This window comes from Scomber japonicus, chromosome 14, assembly GCF_027409825.1.
Source record: "Scomber japonicus isolate fScoJap1 chromosome 14, fScoJap1.pri, whole genome shotgun sequence".
NCBI classification, from domain to species: domain Eukaryota; kingdom Metazoa; phylum Chordata; class Actinopteri; order Scombriformes; family Scombridae; genus Scomber; species Scomber japonicus.
In genome coordinates this window covers 9,587,076-9,606,443 of record NC_070591.1, presented here as the reverse complement: position 1 = coordinate 9,606,443, position 19,368 = coordinate 9,587,076, and the positions used below count along the sequence as shown (strand labels likewise).

The 19,368-nt window shown below is 39.8% G+C and overlaps 1 protein-coding gene across 1 annotated transcript; it reads right to left on the bottom strand.

Moving 5' to 3' along the window:
* Positions 1–4,224: 4,224 nt before the first annotated feature.
* On the bottom strand, positions 4,225–19,091 carry LOC128372741 (actin-related protein 2-A). Its single transcript, XM_053332889.1, has 9 exons — positions 18,978–19,091; positions 15,266–15,376; positions 13,321–13,536; positions 12,675–12,747; positions 11,804–11,940; positions 11,412–11,561; positions 9,653–9,798; positions 8,969–9,101; positions 4,225–6,076 (listed from the first exon to the last, which is right to left on the bottom strand). Exons 1-9 carry the CDS (start codon positions 19,023–19,025, stop codon positions 5,906–5,908), a joined length of 1,185 nt encoding a protein of 394 aa, XP_053188864.1. The 5' UTR covers positions 19,026–19,091; the 3' UTR covers positions 4,225–5,905.
* Positions 19,092–19,368: the final 277 nt, after the last annotated feature.

The window sequence follows — 19,368 nt, the reverse complement described above, 5'->3', positions numbered from 1 at the left end:
GGACAGATGTGAATGTAAACTTCAACTTGACTAGTTGGTGGAGGCATATAACTAGGAGGCAGTATTTCTAGTTTTCTCCATTCATTAATTCATTATTTGGTCTATAAAATATCAGACAGTAATGAAAATGACCATTATAGTTTTCCAGTGTCAAAGCAGATGTCTTGTTTTGTCCGACCAACAGTCTAAAACCCAAATATGTTCGGTTAGCTGTCATGTACGACAAAGAAAAGCATTACATGGTCACATTTGAGAAGATGAAACCAAAAAAAATGACTAAAACAATTATTTGATCAGTTTTGCAGATAATTGGTCAAAATCCAAAATATTGGACAAATCAAAATCTTGACCTGCTGGTGGCGCTGGAGGAAAAAGGCAGCAGGATTTATCCTCTGGGGACCATAATTGTCTGTACAAATTTCCAAATCCAAATATCTCAGTCTGGACCAAAGTGATGGACCAACATGGAGCGTCCCCAGAGCATCACTGTAAGCCTGTCTGAATGCAAAGTATGAACTCCTGTGACAAAGCAAATCTAAAAAGATATTAGTTTTAAATATAACAAAGTGCATTTTGGTGGCCTAATAGTCACGAGATCATTAAAGTCCCTCATTCTGTATCTAAAATAGTTCATTGAAAGTATATTTTGAACAAAGACAGACTCATAAACATTAAACAAATAGTTTGAAGCCACATATAAAGTCTCTAAAAACAAACGCAGAAGCTTTGGAACAATAAACTTGAGACGGAGAAAGGATGTCACCCATGACTTCACTTGGAGATTCAGGTCAGTTGAGCCCTGATGTTGCTAATTATGTATTAAGAACTTCCAGTTTGTTGCACAAAACTCTTTGTAAAACATTTAATGAAGGAAAACCTCAGCCTAGTACACCCTGTTTCATTCTCTTCAAGATGCCTTTCCCTCGCTGCCTCCCTCCTCAGCAGGAACATGTGATAGCCATCGAGGACGTCGAGCTGTTTCACTCAGGATGTCTCTGGAAAAGCATGTGGGCGATAATGATGGAGCGCGAGAGAGGGGAGGGGGAGGGAGAGAGAGAAGAGAGAAGAAAAAGAAGGTCCCTGGGGGCTTTGGGGGGCCTGCTAAGCAGCTCAACGGCTGCAAACAGCATCACAGTCCACATGTGCAAACATTTAAGATATCTGCTCTTGTAATGGGGTCAGCGTGGCCCCTCTCTGGGTGCACAGAGCACCGGCGCTCACTTCCCAGTGCAGTTTACAGGAATGGGTGGCTTGTGCTGTGGTCTCATGTCCAAAGATAGGCAGAATTTTGATCTTTTCCTCCATTGAGTTGTTGCTACATTTGCACCCAGTCAGCATTACTTTTGCAACACTTGAGCTTGTTGTGTTTCTCTGAACCCACCCCGGGGTCGAGATGTTGCAGGAGTAAATCTTAAAAGGAGCCACATAATTGTTTCAACATACTTTGTTAAGGAGTTGAAAGTCTGCACCTGAGATAAAGCATCTAAGACCGCGGAGGAAAACATCTCTCTACTCCCACCCTGTGGAAAATGTTTTCGCTGGTAAGAGATTGTGCAAAAGCAGCTGGAAACCAAACTTGAAACCACAAGTTGGAAAAGCAATTAAATCCTTGAGTAAAAGTAGTAATACCATAATATAAAAGTACTTAATTAAAACAAGAAGTCCCCATTTTATGTCATAAAAACTTCAAAATGTCCATGAAGTACAACTGAAGGCATTGATATGGTCCTATTAATGTTAAAGTACTGATGCATTAACATGTATAACACGCTAAAACATACACTAACATAAATGCATATATGTATATGCAAACTGAAATAATAAAAGTTTTTCCCCTGATACAAGACTCACAATATTATATGCTCTTCTACAGATTAAGAAAATTCTCCAAAACTCACCACAGGGTCAATTTCATAACTGTTCCACAGATTTTAATTATATTGCATGATCTGCATCAGTTTGGAGTGTGCCTGTGTTGTCATGGAGTCTGCTTTAAAGGATGGGTTCATAATGTTTCCAATCTGTCTTAAAACAACAGTCAGGTGCTCATTTTGTGCAAAACTGCATTTAAAAGTAGATGTGAAGCTTCTATGAGGCTCCAGCAGTCTGAGTTAGTCATATAAAGTGGATAACTGTCACATTTACAGTATTTTTAAGCATCAAATTCCTTCTTTGTGTTTCCTCTGATAGTGTTTCCCTGTTGAGGGACTTTGGCACTAAAAAGACTAACGTTGAAAGATATCTACTTAATTTTGACTCATTTGGACGACTGCAGCTTCATAGTAGTTTCAGATTTTAAACACATTTTTGTAGAGAATACGAATGATTATGGCAGGAAAAGCTCGACAGGGTTCATTTAGTCACCTGACTTGTTTTAAAACAGACTCGAAAAATTGTGAACCTGTCCTTTAAAGACTGTGGCTGAATTTTGAGGTTGAAAGTACATTCTTGACTAAAGTGCTGTGTTTAAAACATCTGAACTGCACGATGCCATCAAGCCAAAATTAGCCTGAGTTCATGAAAAGTTAGGCTGACATTTGGTTGAGAGAAAATTTTTGATATTTTTCAGATAAGAGCAAAATCTACTCATCTTATTTGGCAGAAAAATAAACACAGAGGAGTGAAAAGTAGAATATTTCTCTTTGAGGTATAGCAGAGGCAATACTGAGTCTCAACTTCAGTACCCATCCCTTCAAAGTGCACGTAAGTACAGTTCCTGAGTAAATGTCCTTAGTTACTTCCCACCTCTGTTGACAAGTCGGTGATGAAGGAAACTTCAAACAGTGCTGCAGAGGTAACAGTTCAGGGTTAGAGGGAAGTGGCAAGAGTCGAGGGATTAAAATGGAACAAGGCCGGAAGAGTCTGGGTGAGATCTTTATTTCAGGCACGGAAAGAGAGCCTCTTCCTCTGGTGGCGCCAGTCCTCTGCCACTGTTCCATTTCCTCTTCCTCCTTCTGGCCTCAGTATGCAGAGCTCTCCTCCTCCTCCTCCTCCACCTCCTCCTCCTCTGTGAGCCTCAGTCACCGTCATACCTCCATCATCTCCTCTGCTGGTACAGTTCATCTATCAACACATCTGATCTCACCTCCAGTTCTTTACAATTACTCTAACTCTAGTAGGTGTGGATTTTTTTTTTTTTTTTTTTTTTTGCCTTTTTGAACTATCTGATCCCAAATGAAATATCAAGCTAAAGGAGAATATCATCATCATCATCATTTTTAATGGCTGATAGCTTCTCGAAGTAAACAAGAACATAAAAAAACAGATTGTTATTGTTTGCTGAGAGGAACAAAGCAGTCTTTCCACATAGCAGTGCTCTCAAGACATACGACCCTTCACACACGTTACAGTATTATACAGCGTTAATGGCATCTTCAAGCTTAGCAGGAGATCATTGTTTGATTTATAAGCTTTTCTCCCAACATGAAACCAGCACGTGGAGCACAGAAGAGATGGAGCAGATAAGATGTGTTGCATGCCGATTGGGAAATCACATCAGTAAAGCAGCTCAATTAATGATTTTGCTGATGTTTATCTTTAAAGCGTTCCTTTTTTTTTTTTTTTGTTCTTCTTAGCCCCAAAAGTGACGCACCTCCTCAAGTCGACCGGCTGCAACAGGTCAATAGGTACAACGTGTTATTACAGGCTTTGAATTGGATGGGTTTCATAACAATTTCAAGTTTTTGAGTGTTGGCAGATTGCTAATGGCAGCGTGACTCATTTGTGTACATGGCATAAATGATTTCTGTGGAACCGCAACTGAAAATAGATCTATAAATGAATGATGGTGTAGTCATACAGAAAGGGCACAAGGCTGTCTCCCTTTTTAAACACCTGGAAATGACTCATATTTATTCAGGTGAACTGAGAAATAACTATTTTGATAATTAATTAACCCTTTCAAGCAAGGCAAGAATCATTCAAGATGTCTCAATGTGAGGATATACAGCTTTTATGTTTCATACTGTTAGAAACTGAATATCTTTGGCATGACATTTTGAGATGCTACTTTGGGCTCTGAGGAATTGTGGCAGGCATTTCTTCACAGTATGTAGACCACACGATTAAAAACAAAGCTTTATCAATAAGGAACTGTACAGTAAAATGTAAAATTCATAGAGCAGATTTACTACCCATTTTTATTCAAGGTTTAATTCACTAAACTAATCAGCAGCTACTGTCAAATTTAATTTAAAAAAAAGTGAGACACAAACATCCTTATAAATCACTTTTCTTTATTTAAATCAGCGTTAGGCAGTTATGCTATGAACAACACAGGAAAATAAAAACAAAAACAGTGACAAAAAAAAAAAAAAAAAGACATTAAAACATGAGATCCAGTTAACATTAACTGCACTTGGCACTGGATAGACAGTTCGTGGAAAGAGGAAAAAAAAATATACACATTTGTCATACTCAAAATAGAAGTGCCTCCAGTATTCATTAAGTCGACCGTTGGGAGTGAAAGACTGGAGAATTTAAATATGCTCTCAACAGCATTTCAACATCAATAAAATACAGTTTTTTCGTTAGTTTGTTTTTTTTTTTTTACTTCTGTGCCCAGATTCAAAATCATCTCATCATCTTCAAGCCTGCCGCTGCCTCTGATTTGGTGGATCTGAAGGAATACGACAGATGTGGTGCTATAGCGTCTCGACAGTCTCTAACGTTTGCTACAACAAGCTCACATCCGTTCATTCAGCTTGAGATTTACACCCACAGAGGAGGCAGAGGCGAGGCCCGTTTGATGAGGAACAAATAACATCACTCCCCACCGGAAACCATCATTGTCTCAACCAAACCCCCAAAAACCCCTAAAGTACCGTCACACAACTGATGTCAAAAGCTCAGGGGCTTTTTTTTTTTTTTTCTTTATGTACTTGTCCCTTTATAAATCAACCATCAATTCTTCATAAAAACATGGAGGAACTTCTGTTACCACAATACACTCCATTTACAATGGTAGTAGTGCACAGCAACAAAAGGAGGGGGTGGGGGGAGAAAAAAAAAAAATCAAATTTAAAGATATTAATTGAACTCATACATCCATCAAAAAAAAGAAAAAAAAAAGAAAAAAGCAATTAAAAAAGTAATCCCTCTCCCAGAAAAGAAAAGTCATGATATCATTTATAAAAACTGACATAAAAATGTGATCAGTTCTCGCTCACCTGGAACAGATGCTGAAAGCGGCCCGTGGCTGTTTGTGGTGGACCCTGATTGTGATATTACCTACGAGTTTGCTTATAAACTTTGCATCATTTTATCCCCCCTCAGGAGGTTTAAATCAGGGGGAGAGGACACTAAGCTTTCTGAAACACTCGCTGTGGTGCTGCAACAGCTTGGTGGGTCTCCATGGGTTACCTGCCAAATCTAACTACAAGCAATACTTCGTTTGCTTTGATCACACGGCAGGTAAACGTGCTGCAGCGTTAACATTTTTCCCGCCCTGGTTTTTTTTTTTTTTAACTTTCTGTACCAGACTGAAAATCAGACTTCAAAAAATAAAAACGATCGGCAGGGCAACGTCAACCCTTCTATTCCTAGTTAAAGAAAGGGAGGGGTCTGAGTGGAAATCTGCAAAAGATGGAATTGGTTCTCGGGGGCTTCGCAGGAAAGAAAGAAAGAAAAAAAAACAAAGGGTGAGCCAATCCCAAAACCAGGAGAGAGGAGAGGCAGAGAGAGGAGGAGGAGAGCAAGGGAGGTGACGGCTCGATTCCCTCTGATGTTTGAGGAGCATCAAGAGCCCGAAAGAGAGAAGAAGAAGAAGAAGGATAAATAGATATATACTCTGCAACGGGGGCGAGGGGGGGAATATGTGCATGTATTGTGTGTGTGTGTGCGTGTGTGTGTGTATGTGTGTGTGTGCGTGTGCGTGTTGTGTTTTTTTGTCTGTCCGTTCAGTGCTTTATCTGACGGTGACTCCTAGTTTTTCCAGCACACGGACTCCTTTCTCCTGGTACTCCTCCCGGGTCAGCCAGAAGTTGTCCTTGTCCTTCATGATGTCGGCCAGCACGGCTCCACCCAGGAACACCATGTGCTTTCGCCTGGGAGGATCCTCGATTCGGATCTTAAATTTCTACAAGACAGAGGGACAGGGAGACGTGTAAGAGGTCCCCTGTGTAACAAAGAAACATCTTGCACACTTAAGCTGTGCTCACGCTGCAGCTCAAGCTCAGTTATGAAACACACTTTAATGTTTTTCTAAGTCAGTGTGAACTTTCAGTCAGGACTGAAGAGAGATTTGCATCATAACCTGATCCAGTAGCATTAACCTGGTGTTTGTGTATTCAAATCAAAATATGTAATTGCAGTCACGGCAAACTTAAGAACAACTGTCGCAATTTCCGGGCCTGGAGGCAGCTTGAACCGGCGTCAGAAACACGAGAAATAAAAACAGCTCGAGGATCTAATGTGTGGAGAAAAATGACACTCAGTCCAAACCTGAAAGACTGCATCATAACTGAAATGCCAAACTAATTTGCATGTGCATTGTTTTCAAAGTGCTATATTGACAGTGGGTATGAATAGTATATGAAGCATATCTACATTAGATATGAAGCATTAATTGATTCTTTTAGCATTAGCATTCATTTGGGGTCATTTTTTGGCCACCTGAGGGAAATAAGTCTAATATTCACTCTCCTTTTAGCTTCCTTTTGGTCTCCATAAACTTCTATCTGGCTCATTAGCTGCTAAACGCTTCACTGTGTTCACAAACTACTTGCTAACTCTATTTGTACACTCCCTGCTCAGCACTAAAGCTGGGCAATAAATCAATATTATATCGATATTGTGATATTTTATAGATATCGTCTTAGATTTTGAATATCGTAATATTGTGATATGGAATACGTGATGGCTTCTGCTGCTTTTAAAGGCGGCATTACAGTATAAATGTAACTTTCTGAGCTTAACAGGCTGTTATATTATCTGCCTTTATCCACTTTGTCATTATATCCACATTACTGATGATTATTTATCAATAATCTCATTGTCAAAAATATCGTGACATTTGATTCCGCCCATATCGCCCAGCCCTACTCAGCACCAAACACAACACAGAGGTTTTTCAGTTGTCTTCTGCGACTGAAACTAACACTGATAAAAGCAGTGAGAGTGAAACAAAACAACGAGCTGAAAGACTCTAAAATACTCTGTGGAGCTGAACTGCAGACAGGTGATAATTCTCTGTGTTTTTGACCTTACCATAAGTGTCACCATATTATATATCACTCATTGCCTCTTTTTTTGAATAAAAATTCTAATTAATGCAGCTTTTAAAGTGATACTTCGCTCAAATCAGCCTGAAAAGTTGCTTCATGGCAGCTGTGTTGAGCTTCAAGTCATGTTACTTACACTGGATTCCAATGCCGACAACCTTCTGCTATGGAAAAAGCATCACAACATCAATACAAACTTCTTAAACCACTCCTGCAGGATAATCCACTTCTCTGCTCTGTCTGTAGTCTCCGTATGTTCCAAACAGTCATATTTTCACCAAATAGGGCGAAAGACGCTGCTTCTGTTTGTCACTCACGTGGCGAGCTGCCTAAACGTCGCTGAGAGTAACAAACAAACAGCTGGAAAAAAGGTGCAAGATACGAATGGAGGCAGAGAATTTAATCCGTGTTGCAGCAACAAATATGAAAGTTTGGGGCCGATCAGATGGGAGCGTGTGGAGCAGCAGAGAAGTGGAGTGGTTTGAAAAGTTTTATGGATGTTTTGATAATTCTTCTCCCTACTGTGAAATGTTGTCAACATCGGAATCCATTGCAACCAACTAAATGACTTCAAGCCGACCACAGCCGCTGCTCTCCGTGACAGATCTGAAGTACAAACTTTTTAAACAGACACATTTCGAGCCTGCAGAGACTGATTTCTTTTATTTTTTTTGCATAAAAGTCTTTTAGGGTCTTTGGGACCCAACTATAAGGGGATAAAAATTCTGTCATGTTACAGATTGCACTCATTTGTGTTACTTGAAGATATATGTAGGGGGGAAAACCTAACACTACATATAAAGAGCTCCATTCCTAAACAAGATAAACAATTTGAGAAAAGCGGTCACAGTTGCGGGCAGAAGAGTAAAGCACATAATGACCTGCTATTAAACTTATGAGTCATCTGTAGACCTTTGTTTACAAAATAGTTCTGTGTAAAATCATCTGTGTCTTCGGAACACCGAGGTGGAGCTCTAATGTAATGATATTTTTCCAAAACAAATATTTATCATTGGGAGGTGAACCCCATGCATTTTGTTATTTAAGTGCTCCGTCAAAGTCAAATAATGTCTGTTAGCCTCTGGCACCACCTGGTGGTCGTTTATGTACACTGCACCGATCTGAGTTGTCATATAATCATTAACTTTGCAAATGAAAGTTTCAAATGAGTTTGGGAGAGATGTGGTTTAATTAGCATAATAAGATAATTTGATAATTCGAATGGTTTCATTAATTCTGCTGGTAACGCCTGCTGTGTGAGACTTCACCTCATCAAGAAAAAGGAGATACTGGGAGCTAAACGGCTAGTTGTCAGTTAAAGTTTACTCTCCACGCTTTAAAAGCACCTGACTGACTTAGATATAGTCTCTGTGGCGGTTGTACCTTTCCTGGCACTGTCAGCGCTCTCATATGTGGGAGACCCCGCCCAGGCCAACTTAAACAAACTCTGAGAATCAGCTGGAAACACTAATTCACAGAAACTGAGAGGCGTGCTGCACTAAATCCAGACTTTAGCTCATTTCGGTGACCGGTGACATCAGTGGCATACTTTTTTCGTCTTTTTTAAAGATTGTATCGCTTGCAGTGCAAATGAGACTAACCAATTTCTAATTTGAGCGAATGTATGACCTAGTTGTCAAAGTCGCAGGCATACTGTAAACCACATCTGAGTAGTTTTAGCTCAAAGTCCTTCATTAACATGCTTCACGTTATAATTATAGACGAGGCGTTAAGGCTTAGTTTCTCACCGAAAGCTTGTCCACGTCTCCCTTGAGCACACGCTCCAGGTACAGCTGCTTGAGTTCCCTCTCCAGTCTAGACGGCAGGCCTGGGTACATGGTGGATCCTCCTGATAACACGATGTGTTTGTAGAACTCAGCCCTGATGACGGGGGGAGACGGAGAGAGAATGAGAGCAGGAATAGACCCAATAATAGGCACAGGCAGAGAGGAGACGAACTTAAAATCATAAATAAAGTAACGCTAGTTTTCCTTCCCAAATGGCAGGATTAGTAAATACTTTCATATACTTTAAGTACACAAGTGTTGACAAATATTGAAATTTACTTTTAAGACATTACAGATTTAAGTTGATGACTTAACCTGGACTAAATTATCAATCTTTTTGCAGCAGCACAGAATTAGAGGCGTATTGTGTTTCCTAGTGTATATTAGCTTGGATTTTTCCATTCTTACACATTTCCACAGATACATTTTCATTTGTTTCCATTCAGTTCTATGTTTAAAAACTGCTTTAACTGCTGACATGTTTAAATCTGCACGTGTGTGTGTGTGCTGTAACTTGTTAATGTCGTGTATCAGGGTGTGTTGGGAGTGGAAACACCCCCAGCAGAGTTTATATTTCTGCATCTGCCTGTCTTTATTGACAGACGAGTATTTATCTCTCTCTTTCTCAGCTTTCCTCTGCCTCACCTGGTGTCTATGTCGGCTGCCTGGATGGTGTTGAAGAGCAGCTCGGCCACTCCGACGCCCTCCACGTTGATGAGGTGGGGCTGGAACAGAGCCTCAGGGGCCTCAAACCGCTCTCCACCCACCTTAATCACACGGCCATCTGGCAGCTGGAGATGTGTGGGAGGGATGAGATGAAAAGAGGAGGAAAAAAAAATAAAGAGGAGAGAGCATGACACCATTGAAGCATTAGGATTTAATGTATGACTCAACATAAAGAGATAAAGGGTGTAAATCTTGAGTCGTTCTGTTCTATTGTTGTCTGTGGAAGTTGTTCTCAGACGCAGAAAAACTTTCCTGCGCTTAAAAAAAACAAAATCCTTCAAGACTCGGATGATATTTTACATAAAAAGTTAAAGGGAAGATATTGTAGGCTACAAAATGAGTGGACTGAATGCGTGTGCGACTATAAAAAGGCTTCATTCAGCCGAGGGCAGTGGGAGGAAGTGGAGCCCAGCCACCGCCGCAAAGTGGCTGCACAGGAAATGATGTAACGCACGGTTCAGGGCTCTCCGGCCACAGTTACATTGCCCTCCTTGTTTCGGCACACTCATGCACACAAAATGATACTTACACATACATGTTCACACACCTACGCACGCACGCCCACACACACACACACACACACACACACACACACACACACACACACACACTTGCCTACATTAACCCAAACACACATGGTCACAGTGAGCTCTGAGACACAACATGTGCTCGGTAAGGCGTGCAGAAACACAGACTTCACGACCCTGCGTTTAGATTCTGTGGTTCGCTCTGCAGGGAAAAGGGCCTTGGAAAGAAAAGCAAGTCTAGTGGAGGGAGCTCTGCACCCCCATATGTTTGAGTCCCAGAGAAAACAAGTTAGTCAGTAGCACTGCCCCGTCTTTAAAAGCAGCCAGCAGAACCGACGACGTGCATGTGGTAGTCTACTCATCTCAGTGAAGGAACAGATTTAGTTACCACATTAGTTTTGATTATTTTTGAATAACAAACCATTTGGGATATTCTTTCAATAGCGATGCTATTTTTAAGCCGAAATATGAGACTTGTTTGCATGTGGTGCGCATAAAAAAGAACTCGTTTTACATAAAATAAACAAAAGTGAAAGTCCCCAGAGGGCGGGAAGTGTGTCGCTATTCTAAGCGATAATGAACAACAGCTGCTTAATATTGTCCAACAAAATATAAATGTACTACTTTATAAACAAAGCGTTTCAGCCATTATTACACATTTGCATCTCAAAAATAAAAACTTTCTTAGCCTTCATATTCAGTCTCACTGTATCTTGGTTGGTTTTCTTGTGCTTCTGTCTCTGATTTCGAAATTTTCTATAATAACAACAATAATAATAATAATAATAATAATAATAATATATGTTATTTTTAAGGGCATTTATTACAGGAAACATGTTGAGAGGGTGTGATGAGGGGATGATGACTGCTGAGCCACATGGAGAGAGACTTGGAGAGTTTCTTTAGGTTTAAACTGCAGAAAAGACTGATCACAGCTCCTCTTTCTAGATATTTATTCATTGAGGAGCATTGTTATGTTTTATTCATAATCAAGTTCCTTTATTCTCGTTTTTGACAATTCAAGTGAATGGGAAAGACTTCTGGACCCTAGTAACTTTTGCACTGGCCTCAATTTAATTAAAATAATGCAAATATAAAAGTAAGTACATTTGTTTTATAGTTTTTAAAAACTAAAACATGTGATTATCTACCGTATATGACTCCACGAGCACGGTGGTCTCCAGCGCCAGCTTCTGCTCCTGCTCGATGTTGTAGCCCACGTAGCACAGCTTCTCCTTCATCATGCGCACGGTCTCAAAGTCTGCAGAGTGGTTGAAGGCATAACCCCTCAACAACAACAACTGCACACAAAGAGGGAGGCATGGGACAGAGAGAATGTGATGAGGATCAGAAAGTATTGTTCTTTTTTTCGTATTGAAATCTCTTAATATGTTTTTTTTTTTTTTTTAAAACAACACCTCACACAAGTAGCAATGCTAAAGTCTTCTTAAAATGAAGACCCTGTTATAAATACATATTTTGCATTAATATAGTGACATTAAGTCTTATTTTGTATCTTTCAGAGATTTGACTGACTGGATACCTTGATGAGGTAGCGGGTTATGTCCCTGCCTGCAATGTCCAAGCGTCTCGTCAGATGGGGCAGGCTGAAGCCTTCATACACCGGACAGATGTGTGTCACACCATCGCCAGAGTCTACCACCACACCAGTCAGAAGGCCTAAAAAAAAAAAACACACACATACAAACTAGAGTTAATAATCTACACTGTTAGCAACCTAGGTGTGTTTGTGTGCTTTGGGCTACTGACTGTTAGCCTTGTCAGCTGGGCAAACACACAAAACCTTAGATAACACGTCTAATGTGACAATTAACTGTTAATGTTGGCTCACTAGTGGTAATAAAGTCAGAAACAAAATGGTAGAGCAGTACACACACCTCACGCGGGTATACATGTTTGAAACAGACTGTGTAGGTTGAAAATAGTTATTCTGAAACTCGGCCGCTTGAAGCCCCACATGCACACACGTGGGTTTAACACATCAGAACAACTGAGACAATGTCATAACATCCATCTGTCAGTGGAGAACTGTCAATGATGTTCATGTGACTGTCTAGACTTTCTGGCACTAAGAATATCATCTGGCAACTAAGTAGTCATAAAATAAATCTTTGTACAAACTATTTGACAAAGGTGTGGTAGTTATACACTGCCTCGAAAGAAAATGTTTGCAATTAAAATGAACAGTCGTCACTTTCTAAGTTTCAAGCCACAAAGCCAGTGTAGGGTGACTTCTAAAGCAGCGACACAACAACCAACTAACTAACCATAAATAATTTAACGGTTATAATCCTGCTATCGGGGGAATCTTCTTTGTGGGTGACCCTTATAGTGGAAAAGAAGAATATGTGTTCATGTTCTTGCAGCCTGAGCATGCATATGTGTCTTCTTACCTTGTGCATACAGTGTCAGCACAGCTTGAATAGCAATGTAGACTCCTCCGAACTGGTAGGTCTCAAACATCACCTGCAGGGGAGGCCAGAAAATGTCAGACATCAAGTACAACTGGTTCTTGTGGATGTGGAAGACCACATCCACAAGAGTGTGTGTGTGTGTGTGGCAGCAAATGCAGAAAATGATCTCTCTGTAGCACAACGCAGAAGTGACGTGCAATAAAAATCATTTCACAGAGGATTTATAAAAACGGCTCATTTGAAATGCAGAAGTGCCTTCAAAAAGAATTTCCCCGAATGGCTGCTACATCCTGGCTAGCTTCTTGGAATATACATGTTTGTTGAAGTTTTGAAAATGATCGTGTTATTAAGGGGATGTATGCTTAGAGAGGGTTTGGGTGTGTGTCTGCCTTGATTGACAGGTCTCTGAGGCAATCACACACCGCTTGCATCAGCTGCACCCAACACAGAGAGACTGTAGACCTACAGTGGCCCAGTTAAGTACGACAGGAAAGACTTATTTATTATTATTTAACACCGCAGATTAATATAGTTTAACAGCTTCTACAGCTACAAAAAACATCTAAAACTTAATCATCCCCCCAAAATAAATATATATGCAACACATACATAAATATCAACATACCTCAATGATTTTCTCACGGTTCTTAGTTGGGTTCATAGGAGGTTCAGTCAGCAAGATCTTACAGTTGCGGGAGTCGATGTTCAGCTTCTCTGGGCCGAAGGTGTAGTCCCACAGGTGCTTCATGTCATCCCAGTTCCTGACGATGCCGTTCTCCATGGGGTAGTTGACTTCCAGCATGGAGCGCAGCTCACTGGCCTCATCCCCCACCATCAGATCCTGGAGGTAGGGGTCAAATGTCAAATCACGTAAATATTTAGAAGAAGCTGACCACTTCCAAAACCCTGTTTGGATCATTCAGAGTGACCTGGAGTAGAGCTGAGCACTGAGAACTGGTTTAAGGAAAATAACATCTGTAATTTTAACTTGCCCCTCGCAATGCTGGTCTTGTAAAAATCAGAGAAACTGGATCATCAGATTACAACAGATAAATTCATGACTTCAGATCACACCTGAGTAGTAGTTTTTTTTTACTATAAATTCAGTTACCCAGCATGCAAAACAAGGCATTAGTTTCCATGCATGTACACCTGGAAACACTTGTGTTTCCCGCTAGCTACAGTAAACCACTTGTTTTAGCACCATCCAGCTAGCTGCATGCAAGGCAGCCTGGCAATGTAAACAACCGTTGGGTTAGAGCTCAGTGTTAGCCACACAGTCAAGCATCTCACGTTCCACTTGGAGACATCAAAAGCCTGCTGAAGGCAGCCATTTTATGGGTTCATCCTGTGTGCTTTGGCATTAACAAAGTACCAGTCACAGGCATCGCCTCCATGTGGTCTCGATTGAAAAAAAAAAGTAAAAAGAAAAACAGATGTGCTTCCGTCTCCAACTTTCAGCTGTCTGCCATGCATCCTCCCGTGTGGACACTTCCTCTGCCCCAGTAAAGGTGAAACACTCAGATAGCGAAATGCTCTGAAGTAGACAGTTCTCAATTGAAATATGCTAATTGCTTCGTAACAGTAGGCTAAATGGATCTGTGATGCATTTAGGGAGGTAGAGCATGTATCATTTGGCAACATGCGTTGTAGCAGCAGCTGGCAATTTATGTTCTTTTTAGCTGAAAACAGTTGTGATTATATCAGTCCTTAAATAGCAGCAGGATTGAGGCGGGGGGTGTAGCTGTCAGGATGCACCAGCAGATCAGAGGCTCTGAGAATGGAACCGGTCCAAAATCTCTTTTAGCACTCCATCGATAACAGCTGGCCTATGATTCATCACAGCCATTTTTTGCAACACTTTCAGCCTAAGGAGAGGAGTGCATTAGTGTAAGGTGCCTGTATATCTATCTGACTGTCAGCCACTCATTTAGAGATCAACACTCAAACTCAGCCACTTTAAATCATCAAACTAGTTGGGGATGTAGAAGAATGGAGTCATTGTGTGAGTAGAAAAGATGAGAGTAAAAACAAATGAAGACAAGGAGCAAAACACAAAAAAAAAACCAAACCAAGAAGAGATTTTCGGCTGAGATCAAAACATGACAACTCTCCGTAGCAGGCAAGAACAGGAGGCACACACCAACCTGAACTTACCATCTTCTGGGCATTCTACTTCACCGTGGGGGAACAAAACATGGAGGAAGAGGAAGGTATATATGTATATATATTTATAAAGGAAAGATGAATAAACAAAAGAAGAATTGGAAAGAACAAGAGAAAAATAGAGATAGGTTTCATGCTAAAATAATAGGACACTGTCAGACACTTAGGCAGATAGATAACTTATTTTTACCCACATTACAGCATCTATGCAAATATTTTATATTTGCAGGGGATGCATTGAGATACTGTAAGATCTTATTTCTATTTGTGATTTGAGGAGTGATTGTGAACTCTCACAGGAGCTGCCAATAAATTTATATCAAATCTTTTGTGTGAAATTGGAACCTGACTTTGTTCTGCTAGCTTCCTCCAAATCCAGGAATATCAGGTGTACCAGTTCGTACCTTGATTTCAATGTTTCCCACTTTGGCTGTCGATCGAATGATGGGCCTCCCAACAAGCGCAGGGAAGATGTGCTCTGGGAAGTTGGAGCCTGCATAGCCGCACTTGACAAACTAAAAAAAAAGAGAGCGAGAGAGAGGGATTAGAAGAAGAGGAAGTGATGAGGACTGACATTTAAAGCACTGATGAGATAAACGGTGCAATACGACAACAATAACATCACCGTCATCCTGCTGATAGCAGTGGGCTCAAATAGCATTTAAACCGTGAGAAAAGTGTAACCCCGGGCGCTAAAATGACAAACTTTGTATGAACATCTGTCAGCACCTGTTTTAGCCTCCAGCGGAGTGGGCGATACCCTTAAATATTTAAAAACCACGCTTTATTTTATCACTTCCAACCAGGAAGAGAAAATATCTAAAGCTTGATGATGACGATAACTTCAATTTCAAACAATCTGCTGTCCCTCACTAAGAAGATGCTACATATTCTTGTCCTTCCTGTAACCATGGTTTTATGTTTTTTTTTTTAAAGTAGCGCCTATTATAGCAACACCATACAACACAGTGGTTTTGTGTTCAGACTCTTCTTCTGCATTTGCTCTATTTGTGTCACTTTACAAGCACAGATATGAATCTTCACGCAGTCAGTTTTCATGAGAAACTTCAGAGATGATCCATTAACTCTATTAAATGAATTATAACTTGAACATGATAAAAAAAATGTTTTGATGTGTTTGTATTATTTAAAATAGCCTAAATAATGGAAATATGTTTTGTATTTAAAATTGTATTTTTTGGGGGGGTAGTTGGTAAATTGTGCCATATGGCCAGAAATCTACACATAAGTAGACCAATATATAATTTGGGAGGGGATATTTCAGTTCCATCTGTTAAAAACTATGGTTTCCAGTGGTGTCATTTATACAGCAGACAATACATTACAGTTACAAAATGTCTGAAACTACAAACTATACATGAAAATGTTTTTTTTTCCTTTTTATAAATGTAATCAAAACATAAACTTGATTACATTTTTAATTATTATTTATATCCTATGTAAGTCAATTGTAGTTACATTGATTGAATGCACACACACACACCACTTCCATATTTGCATATAGTTTCCATATAGCAACAGATTAATTTTACCATTGCACAAAAAACATATCACATCTAAATTGGTTTTAATGATGAAAATTAATAGTTAATTTGTCCCAGAAAGTGTTAAAATGTTGCCTAAATGTTGAACAATTAGTCAACTTTGGGCGCCCTTAAATCATGACCTCATTTTCAATGAAAAAAGGAAGTGTAGACAGCATTTCTTTTTAGTGTGATGTGGTCAATCATTTGTCCTATCAAACTAAAAGACCTACATTTTCACAACAAAAATGTAAAACATGTATTTTATATTACTGACTTTTACTAAGATCAAGATAAAGTATTTGCTGCCATATGCATTTGTTCTATTTGTGTCATGACATCAAGCACAGAAATGACTCTTCACACAGTCACAGTGTTCATGAGAAAATTCAAAGATGGTCCTTTAAAAACAACATTTAACTCAAGTAAATTAAAATAAACTTTAAGAATCAGGGCACATAGTTCACTAACGCCCTGCTGCAACAGCTGTAGGGAGTCTGATAAAAAGGATTGGAAGTGTAACAGGTGAGGCGAGCCAATTCTGTCAGTAGCAACTGTTAAAATAATCTAAAGCTCGATTAATTATCCCACATAACCAGTTTATCCTCTGCAGTGAAAGATTGTGCAATTTACCAGTAAAAGCCTTCAAACTCTGTCTTGTACTTTTTTCCACTTTGCAGACACACAAAGCAAAGTTACACTGTTTTTTTTTTTTTTTTTTTTTTACAGATGATGATGTGAAACTGAATGTATCAAGGCTCTGACTTAAGTGACTGTGGTGCAGACTCACTTCCTCTTGACAACTCAACCTTGACTTAGGGACGTGTTTGTTTCTACCTCCATTTGCTGAATTGCAGCGCTTGAAAAAGACACATCTAAAAAAAAGCCATATTAGTCAGTATCGTGCTGAGCCAACATCCTCTTTACTGCTGACAAGCTTTAGGAAGGAAGTCCCTGCTCTGTGACAGAGACAAGAGACTGTGTGCTACCTGTGTGCAATTAGTGACTCCTGAATATAAACACAGCTCAGCAAAGTATGTTATATGTTTTGATTTGGGGGACAAACTGCTTACTTTTTCTACAAACAGCAGCAGATTGAAAAAAAAATCCTCCAAATTCACTCTTGATTTAACTATCAAAACACCAAACTGTTTCCTCAGCAGCGCAGATTTGACCAAACTAGGGCTGGTGGCTAGTAATAATTTCCCATTGTACTATTTAAAAATGTATCTTCTTTTAAGAAGTCTGTTTTAAAACAACAAATGAACACTGAAAAAGGTTGTCGTCACTGTAATCATCCCTACTGTTAATACTGGTTATTAAAAGATCCCCTTCAAATGTGCTTTCAGTGTAAGTGATGGGGGATGAAGTCCTCAGTATGTCCACACAGTCATTTAAAAGTTGATGTGGAGCTTAAATGATGCTTCAGCGGTCTGAGTTAGTCATATTAAGTGGTAATCTGCCACATTTACAGTCTATTTAAGCATCAAATTCCCTCTTTGTGTTTCCCCGTTTAGCTGTGGTGAAAGCATAGTACCAAAAAGAGGTACATTAGCATTAAAAAGACTAACACTGAAAGGTAGCTACTTCATTTGACTCATTTGGATGACTGAAGCTAAATTTTAGCTTCAAAATAAACATTTAAATGCATCATTGCACAGAAAGAGGCTTGTGGATGTTGTGGCTCCATCACTTACATAAAAAGTGCATTATGAAAGGGTCTCCTAATGGCCAGTATGAACAAAAAACCTATTTCAGTGCTCATTTGTGCACCAGATTGTTGCACACAAAAATGACGAACTAGTCCTTTAATGTCTCATTCATCCAAATAAAACGATGCAACAGTATTTTACTCTTGATATGGAGAGTGAATGCACAATTGGGAGGACTTAAGCGAAGTGATCTTTGTAGTCTAAAAAAAAGCCACATCTATCCGGGAAGTTGCTGCTTGCTGCTGAACAGGAAAACATAAAAGTGGTTCCTTAATTAACCCTGACAGGGCCTAAAAGCTAGCTAGCCTCCATTACACCTACAGCTAGGGGTTTTTAGATTTCTGTACAAAATCTAAATCTTAATAATCTCACAAAATGTCAAGCAAATATAGCGAATCTGCAAGATTATTATGCATCGTATTTGCTAAGTGCATCATTGACTGACGTAGATAAACCTGCTCATTTGGTTGCTAGTCTAGCTGCTGTAGCAACCAAATGAGCTAGCTAGCAGGCTAGGCTAGCAGCTATAGCTTAGCAATCAAATGAGCCGCTACTCGTCTGTAATAAAATGTAAATATGAGGTTAGTTTAAAGATGAATCAGAGCTGTGTGTATTTATTCAGGTGTTAACATGTAAAATGCAGCAGCGGCTCTACTACTCTCTGTTTCCGTGTCGGGGGTTTGTATGAATGAAAATTAGCAGGCTAACAGACTAGCTTACCCACCCAGTTATCGCTAGCTTAGCTTTAGCTTTGACAGCCTCTCCACTTCCTGTTTCAGCAAATCGGCTCGACATAACGGAGACGTATTAAAAAGCTTTAAACACGGATTGATTTGATCACCGAAGAGCAGTGAACTCACCCCGGTCCCATTGTCACAGACCACCACTTTCCTTCCCTGGCTGTCCATTGTGTTAAAAAAAAGAAAAGCCCAGTTGCCTCTCTCTCTGAACCTCCCTCAACTTTCTTCGGCAAGCCGGAAGGAAGACGCACCGAACCACGGCCGAGAGGAGGAAGGGAAGGGTGCACATCCGGTGTGTATGACAGCCACTCCCTCCAAAATATGCACCCTCTCTCAATCGTAGCAATAATCACAGTGCATGTTAATGACTGGCAGTGTTGCTATAAATCTTCTGAATCTCACATTTGTAGTTTTTTCCATTTTCAGTTTATAATTGGCTTGTTGGGAGTTCAGTCAAAGCTCTGACATCTGCTTTATTTAACAGGCGCTTTCCTTTTTATATTAGTTTCCT